The following is a 9,432-nucleotide window of genomic DNA, read 5'->3' as shown; positions in this document are numbered from 1 at the left end:
TGACAGAATTTATTCTGAATTATGAAAGATACATGTGTTATATGAGGGGGACAAACCATTAGTATGATCCTCTTCTTATTCACCCCCTTTCTTTACAAAATGTTGTTTGATATGGAAGTTGAAATTAGAGAATACACTCTGTTGAGCATGATCTCCATCCCCCCAGTAGTATTCATTTATTTTCTATTATATTGCAGTATTCTGACAAGTCCCTGTACACCCAACTGTGCTTTTACCGGTACATTTTTGATGCGGAATGTGCATTGGAGAAACTTACTGAACATGAGAAAGGTACGTTAAAATACTGTAATTACCTTTGAGTTTAAAGTGTAAATTTGCATCATAAAAGCCAGACCTACTGTGTCAGGCTGTTCACACAGCATCACATTGCTGTCTCAGAAGCAGGCTGTAGGGGCCTATGTGAACACAGGGATCCCCTGCATGAGGGGCGGTGGCATAGGAATCCCCAGCTTTGGCCCGCACAGCCTGTCTCACATTGTTCTCTATTAAAGCAAGCTTTTGGGGGAGGAACAGTACAAAAAGGACTCTTTAAATGCTATATTTTGAAAATGCTATTTTCTATAGAGTTTAGTAATTGTAATAAAGTAAGCATAGGCAACGTGATCATTGGGCCTACAAAAACTAGATATTATCACAAAAAAAAAATAGACCTGGAGTGTGTCTCCGCTGTTCACTAAAAGCCTAGGTTCATTTTGAAAGAGAGGAGTGGGGTGGAGTTCTTTTATTGACTCCATCCTAAGAGAATGTATAGGTGCCTCAACCCATATGATCAGATGCTGCCTGGAGCCCTCTGTACCCGGCATTTCCTTATACAAGACTTGCAAGCACTGTGGGACTTAATGGGTCTGGGAAAAGCTTTGTTACATAACTTAAAGTATTTGAAAATGTCATGACAAGTGCATGTTTTTTTCTCCTACCTGAAAATCACATTGACAACTTTTCTATTACCTGTAAAAAATAAAAAAGGCAAATTTACACATTTTTCTTATTAGTTACCTACAGAGTGTTGATGTTGTTTGTCAGCGAATATCAATTCAGGGCTTTGTTGGTTGGTATTAGGGCTGGAGGCAACCTCAACAGCACATAAAAACCTATAAATATTGCTGGATTTTTTCACATAAGAATTCTCATGCTGCCTTTGATTTGGTCTCAATGATTTTAATTCTAATCATAAGTGAGTTCACTTTTTCTATCTACAAGACACTCTAGAAATTATTTTTTTATTTCTACAACTTCTTTAGTTTATCTGTCCTTGAAAAGAAAACATTTTTACAACTAAATGAAGATCTTGAATGAAATACTGTTACTTGTCTTCGGCTTTCTCCACAGCATGTTTTCTATGAGTTAGTTGATCTTATGTAGACAAAAAAATTCCTTCTGCTCCCTAATAAATCGGCTTGATAACAGTCATTAATGACTAGTATCTACTACATTTACTTGTGTTATCATTAATGTATGTTTTCCTTTTGCCCCCAAAGACTTTCCCTTTAGGGTGCTTATGAATTGGGAAAATTGAACTCTGATTCTCTGAAAGCATCTGTTTTTCTTGGGTTTGTTATCTCTTTCTGGGTACATCAGCTATGAGCACCCGCTTCTTCATAATTTCTTTGTTCATCTAGCCACCTTATGTTTTTCATTTGATGCTTTTGAACTCAAAGTATATAAAATTTTATGAAAGACAGTTTTTAAATTCTTTTATGAGAACCTAGATTGATCATTCATGACTATCAGTTTCAGAAAGCCCAATCTTTATTGGAGATATGAAGAAAAATGATATAGAAAGTCAAGAGTATATATGGCTTGTCCCAGAAACAGGAAGGAATACAGTAGCCACTTGGAAGCTCCTTGCTCAGCAGTAAAGGAAAAGTACACTTATAGGCTGTGTGTGTGCATAAGTGTAAGTGTAAAATGTTTCTTAAGAGAGGGTCTCACCCTGTAGCTCATACTGGCATAGTGGCCTAGAAATGCTTTTGTAGCCCAGACTGCCCTGGAGTTTAAAGCAATCCTCCTCCTGCCTTACCTTCCTGAGTGCTGGGATTACAGACTTGAACAACCATGCCCAGCTTAGAAGCTTTATCTTTTAGAAAGTTACCTAACATAGCATCCACCTCACAGCCATCTGTAAGTGTAGTTTTAGGGTATCCAAGTCCTCTTCCAGCATCAGTATACACTGCACACATATACAGTGCATGTGTGCATGCATGTGTGTGTGTAGTCAAAATACTCATACAGAGAAAAAAATTTTACCTTGACGCAGACCTTTAATCCTGGAAGCAGAGGCAGGTCTCTATGTGTTCAAATTCGGCCCTGTCTCCATAACAAATTCCAGGACAGCCAGGGTTATATAATAAACCCTGTCTCAGAAGAAATGAAAAGCCCTGTCCAAAGCACCCTGAATAGGCAGGTAAATTGTTTGGTTTCATATAAAATAGAATTGAATACAAACTGTAATCCATATGAAGAAAATGTTAAAAAGGGATTTTTTATGCGAAAAAGAACAATAATAAGGAATTTAAAATAATATAACATATATTTATTCTTCTCACTTTGAGTTGAAATTAAATTCTCTTTTAATTTTCTGCTCAAGGGATTCCTTGTATTAAAAAATGAATTTTAAACTTTTGTGACATACAGTTACATCACTGAAAATGCAATCTAAGCATTGTCTGTCAACAAATGCCTGGTGACTGGTGTGTGAAGTATATGATAGAGACCCTGTTTTACTTGCAGTTCCTAGCAGTGTTTCCTTCACTAAGATTGTTTTATCATTTCCACTATAAAGACTTTATTTTAAATGTTGTATCTGGATGGTGGTTTTAATTTTTGTTTGAAACTCAACAGTTTGACTTGGAAGAAATATGTACAAATTATTTGAAAGAGGTTTATTTTTGCAGTGAAAAGTAACTCTATCAAAGCTTTTTTTTCTTTTCTTTTCTTAAACTTCACTTTCAAACGAAAGTTTACAGACCATTAGTCCATAATGTGAATTAACCCCATTTGGTATTTTCCCCTTTCCTTTAAAATGTTAAAGGATTGTTACTCACTTTAGTGAAGTGTTTACTGCATGCTCACTGTAACTGCATAACCTTTTTAAAAGTCTTATTCCTGTGGGACATTGGCATTATTGTAGTAACTGCTCCAGAATGTACACAGATGGCATAATGGATCCAAAGGATATTTTAGGAGACCATTGTGGCAATACATGAAGTAAAAATCCACTTCCAGGATGGCAGTATAGAATGGTCATGTTTGACTGCCTCATTCCATGGTGCCTTGCCTGAGTAGGGATAAGTGAACAGTTTGGAGAAACCTGAATCAATTCACATTTTTGCCTAGGTGCCTGAATTGTCTGCTTTTAAATGCAGTAGGGGAAAAAGTTTCTTTTCTCTGCAGAAAAATGTCTTTTTTATGTAGAAATTGTAAATATAACATTTTGTTTAGATTCTATTTATGTGTTGAATGTGAACTCTTATGTCAATGAAAGCAAGATGGGTGAATGATACTCTTTGCCCTGGATGACCTTAGAGTCTGTTGGGGAAAGACACTAAGTGGGATATTATCACCACTAACCTGATCAGTTTGCCTTAAGCAAAGAGGGAACACTGTTTTTTCATTTCAGGGTTTAGCTTATTTCTAGAAGGAAGTTTTATTATCAGGTACCATTTGTCTTACTGGATGCTTAGCTATTCTTATTTTATGTCAATATTTTTCATGGGGCGGAATTTTAATTTGCTGGGAGTACAACAGCAAAACAACAGAGACTACATGACTTAAGCAACAGAAAAATACTCCCTCACAGTTCTGAATGATGAAAATCTGAGTCCCAGTATTAGTGGCTCCTGAGGCCTCTCTTTATCTTGCAGGTGGTGGTATTTCTTTGTATGTACTCTGTGCCAAATATCACACACACACACACACACACACATATACACGTACGCACACGACAGGTATAGCTCTTGGTGTCCTGGAATATGCTCTGTACACCAACCAGGCTGGTCTTGAACTCAGAGATCTTGCCTCTGCCTCCTAGTGCTGGGATTAAGACACATGCCACCATTAGAGCATTGCTCGAACTAGATTAAGGCCCACTATGAATCCCTAATCTTAATTTAATCATATTAAAGACCCTAGCTCCAAATACAGTCATCATACTTAAATATCAATTTAGGGAGACAACATATCCTGAAGTACACTTGGTAAATTGGCACTTGTTTGTCAGAATCGCAACACTAAGATTTTGCATCCTGGGAGCTGGAGGGGTGGCTCAATTGACTGCTCTTCCACTTGACTGCTCTTCCAGAGTTCAATTCCCAGCAACCACATGGTGACTCACAACCACCTGTAATGAGATCTGGTGCCCTCTTCTGCTGTATACATGAATAGATAAATCTTTAAAAAAATATTTTGGATCCTGTTTGAAGGAAGGAATTGTAGTTACAGCATAGATGTTTAATTGATGGTGATTTAATGTCATATGTGTAGCACCTGTAGGAAGTCTGATTTCTCAGTGGGAGTCCTTTTAGGCTGGTTAGACTATCTTCATATTCTTCCCTACCCCCCTTTTTTCCATTTTTTCACAAAGGCTTATGGGCAGCTTCCTATTCCACAGCCTTCTAAGTTGCACCTGTTATGATAGCTGGGTTCTTGAGCCCTCAACCAGATGACACCCTGTATTCACTTCTTTGAATTTTAGTCTTCCTGCTTTTCTTTTTTTCTTTATCAGGCCCCTAGTTCACCTGCTTTCTTGGTTTTGGTTTGATTTTTCCTTAAATTTCTCAGGTTGTTTTGTTATTGTTTCTTTCCTTCAATCTTTCCTTTATGTTTGCTTATATTTCTTATAGGTTTTCTTATCTCTTACCTTTTTTTAGACAAGGTTTCAGAAGTAGCTCACGCTGGCCCCAAAGTCAGTGAGTTTAATCCTTCTGCCTGTTCCTCCCGTATGCTGTTATAGGCCCATATCAACAGGATTTGTTTTTGTTAGTGCTCACGCAGAACTAGACTGGCTTTCTGTAAGGTGCGTTTCTATTTCTCGCCATCCTTTCACAGGTGTAACATGGAACCTCAAAAGAGCCCTGTGAGGAAGCAGCAGGCTAGACTCATTGCATTGACGAACAAGTTAAAGAAGTGTTTCCATCCTTTACATTCCCCTGTGACCTTTTTGAGGAGTCTTGAGTGTTTTATTTTGCTTTCTCTTTCACTTAAGTTCGTCGAGACAGAGGACTGCATCTTGTAGCCTAATCACTAAATATTTGATTAAAGAATTCCTGAAGGAAAACAAGGTCACACAAGCAATTTCAAGGATTTTGGTGGAATTATTCCTAGAAAATACTTCTATTCCTGGGGGGTGCTTTATAAGAGAAATAGTAGAACTTGCTGTATTGTTTACCTTGACTCAATTGTCCATAAATTAAAGTTATAAAACTTTCTTGGTATTTGCATGTTGCTTATATCGATTTCACTAGTTTCAAATGATACTGAAGGCAATGACATGTGTCTGTTATTTGGCTGATACCAAACTTGAACTCAAAAACTATCAGGTCAGCCGGGCAGTGGTGGCGCACGCCTTTAATCCCAGCACTCGGGAGGCAGAGGCAGGCGGATCTCTGTGAGTTTGAGACCAGCCTGGTCTACAAGAGCTAGTTCCAGGACAGGCTCCAAAACCACAGAGAAACCCTGTCTCGAAAAACCCAAAAAAAAAAAAAAAAAAACTATCAGGTCTCTTAACTGGTGAATGAGCCAAGCTGACCGCTTCTCACACTTCAGGGTCCTGTTCTCTGCTTGCTATCTGCTGAGCAGCTTGCTCATGAAGCAGGCATACTTGTCTTATCCTTGAAAAATGGTCTTCAAAAAAAGACAGTAGTTAGTTCTAAAACATGAAGGGTATCGTAAAGGTACTGCTTTTGTTTTTTTATTTTTTATTTTTTATTTTATTTCAGGGCAGGGTTTCTCTGTGTAGCTTTGGAGCCTGTCCTGGAACTAGCTCTTGTAGAGCAAGCTGGCCTCAAACTCACAGAGATCCGCCTGCCTCTGCCTCCCGAGTGCTGGGATTAAAGGCGTGCGCTACCACCGCCTGGTAGACAGATACGAGTTTTACGGAAATTATTTGCAATTTGGAGATTTCTGTGCATCTCAAGGCATTCAATGTTAAAAATTTCTATTTCTTTAACTGCTGAAGTCAAAATGCAACAGATATTTGTTATTGCTAGAAGTCCTGAAATAAAAGTAGCAAACAATCCCTTGACTATTTTCTCAGTCAGTTGACATTCTTAGAATTTACTTTGTTCAATCATTCAGGACATTAGAAACAAAGCCGTGTCACACAATGTCTGGTCCGTTTATTTTGCTCTTAAAACTCATGAGTTGAGTTGTTTCTCTGAAAACTTAAATTTTTATTGTGTAGTTGGATTTTTCTTTTGGCTCCTAGCTCCCAAATAATGACATAGAGATTCATCATTAATTATGAAAGCTTGGCCTTAGCTTAGGCTTGTCCCACAAGCTCTTGAAGTAGGAAGTCATGTCAGGCTCCTTGACCAGAGCTTTTCTTAGCTTTCTCTGGCCCTTTGTTTGGATATTCAAGCCTCCACATTGGATGTCATATATAACAAATCTTTCTCTGTACCACCAGCTCCCAAATAAGGACACACAGACTTCTTGTTAATGAAAGCTTGTCCTTTAGCTTAGGCTTGTCTCAACTAACTCTTACAACTTTGACCCTTTTCTGTTAATCTACGTTCTGTCATGTATTGCCCATCCTGCTTCCTCTGTGTTTCCTCATGTCCCTTGCATCTGCCTAGATTCTTGCTCCTACTTCCCTTCTCTGTCTAGAAGTCCTACCTATACCTCCTGCCTAGCTATTGGCCATTCAGCTCTTTATTAAATCAATCACAGTGACACATCTTCACACAGTGTAAAAGAATATTCTACAACATTATTTTATTTATGCATTTATTTCATTATTTCATTCACATTCATGCAAGAGCACACATGTAACAATCAAGGGATACCTTACAGGAGTTGGTTCTCTCTTTCCACCCTGTGAATTACACTCAGGTTGTCAGTCTTGGCAACAATAACTTGCTTGTTGCAGGAGCTCCTTCCGCTCCTTCAGCCAATAGCCACTGAGATACCAGCCCACTGGGGTGTGGTTTCTCTCCCTTTAAAAATGCCGCCTCTTCCTTCTGCTCGTGCTCTGGCTTCCGGCTCAGCTTCCGGCGAGTAGGCTCCATTCCTGATTGCGCAGAGGGCTGTTGTCTGGGACGGTGATCTGTAAGTTTTTCCCCCTTAAAATAAATAACCTCTCTAATAATCATAATTCCAAACGGGTGTGGGATTGTTTGTGACTTACGCCTTCATTTGCTTTAACAAAGTAAGTCAGCTTGCCAGCCCCCAAAACTTTTTTTAAGAAAACTTTTACTCTGCTTTTCTAGATTTTAATTGGATTTTGTATCAAGTGTTATGATCATATTCATCTGCCTCCCCCAACTCCTCCCAGATCCACCTCCCTTCCCTAGCTGCCCAACTTTTTGTCCTTTTTTGTAGCCTGTAAGTCCAGTTTGTGCTTCTCATACATTTGTGGATGTGTGGCCTTCCACTGGAATGTGGTCAGTTTGCCAGGGGATACACTCTTTTAAAACTTAAAAAAAAAAAAACCCTACCTCTCCAGATAGCTATCAGTTGTCAACAGCTCCTTGGTTATAGGTGGCACTTGATGCCCACCCTCCCTCCAAGCTGGAACTTGGTTGGTTTGAACTTGTACAGTTCCTGTGTATGCTGTCACAATCATATGTACAACTTCTCTGCTCTATCTGAATGATACTATTTCCTTGTAGTCATTTATAGAACACCTCTGGCTTTTTTTTTCTTCAGAAATTTTGTTTTTAATAACTAATGCCAGGTAAAATGTACCTGCCACGTTCATAGAAAAATAAAAATCTGACTCAAGCATCAATTTGTTCATAAAATTGCATCTTTTATAATTGTGAAATAGTTTAAGGGAATTTTTATGATAGAAGTTCATAACTTGACAGTTCACAATATAAGTTTTCTGTTATATTTAAGAAGTTCTTGTAGAAGTATGCAAATAATTTTCAAACTGGGTATCCTAGTTTGCTTTTCTTTCTCTGTGATTAAACACCATAATCCAAAGCAACTTGAGGAGTAAAGAGTTTAATGTCAGCTTTGCCTTCTGGGTCACAATTCATCAGTGAGGGAAGTCAGGGCAGGAACTCAAAACGGGAATCTGGAATAGACTTAATGGAGGCATGCTGTGTGGCTCATGCTTAGCACCTTTTCTACATTCCAGGCCCACCTGCCTCGGGATGGTGCTGCCCAAATCAATTATCAATCAAGATAAGCTATTGCAAATATGACCACAGGCCAGTCTGAAACAATTCTTCAATTGAGGTTCCCCTTCCCTGATGACTCTAGGTTGTTTCAAATTGGTGATAAAAGCTAACCAGCCCACTAGTCTAGATGGCACTTCCCTAAAATTATAGTTCAAGCACTAAAGCAGGAGGAATGCTACAAGTTCAAAGTCAGCCATATAATCTCCATATTGAGGCCCTGTTTCAAAACATTTGAAAATAGAAAAGTGAATTATTGCTGCTGTTGTTAGATGTTCCATAATTTTACTCTTTATCTTGAAATACTTTATTTAATGCTAAAGTGAAGAACAAGTTTTCGCAAGATGGATAAAAAATAAGGAATACTAAAATGTTTTATGATCATTATCTATGGGTGGATCATTTGTATTTTCTTCTTTATACTTTTAAATTATTGACAATTTCATATATATATATATAATGTATTTTGATCCTATTTGCCTTCCCATTGCTTTCTCTTGTTACCCTCCTGCTAAATTCCTTCTTCTCAACTGAGACCCCCCGCTTCTACTTCTTGAGTGTATCACATTCAATTTAATTAGGGTTGCTTGCATCAGCATGAACAGATTACCAGTGGCTACACTGCTGAAGCAAATGTCTTATCCTAACCCCACAACCATTAACTGAGCCCTTCCTCACCCCCAACAGAAATTGACAGTGCCAATCTTGTGTAGGTAACCATGGCTCTTTGTGGGTACAAAGGCCATGACATGGCATGGTCCTTTTTACTTTTATGTAATTTCCAAGTTACAAACAGCTTTTAAAATAGGAAAAATTATAAACACTACAATTTCACAAAGACTTTTACTCAGTTTACAGTGGTTATTCTAGCAATTTACAGTGTAGGTTGAAAACAACATATAAATGATTGCAAACCAACACTTTTTTCTTTGCATTTTCCCAAGTGTGATCAGTATACTAGCAGCATTGGCATCACCTGTGAGCTTGTTAGAAATTCAAACTATCAGGCTTCTCCAGACTTGCTGCATCAGCATCTGCATTTTAACAAGATCCACAGGTAGTTCCTAGA

The 9,432-nt window shown here is 38.2% G+C and overlaps 1 protein-coding gene across 2 annotated transcripts in view; it reads left to right on the top strand.

Annotated features, from left to right (window-relative positions):
- The window catches only part of Pola1 (DNA polymerase alpha 1, catalytic subunit), a 329,844-nt gene that overhangs the window by 258,534 nt on the left and 61,878 nt on the right, over nucleotides 1–9,432 (top strand). For both annotated transcript variants that reach the window (XM_057760368.1, XM_057760369.1), the window contains one exon: nucleotides 198–291. In XM_057760368.1, coding sequence (XP_057616351.1) covers nucleotides 198–291 — 94 coding nt within the window. The remainder of the gene's footprint in view (nucleotides 1–197; nucleotides 292–9,432) is intronic.

This window comes from Chionomys nivalis, chromosome X (assembly GCF_950005125.1).
Source record: "Chionomys nivalis chromosome X, mChiNiv1.1, whole genome shotgun sequence".
NCBI classification, from domain to species: domain Eukaryota; kingdom Metazoa; phylum Chordata; class Mammalia; order Rodentia; family Cricetidae; genus Chionomys; species Chionomys nivalis.
This window is presented reverse-complemented; position numbering and strand designations above follow the sequence as displayed.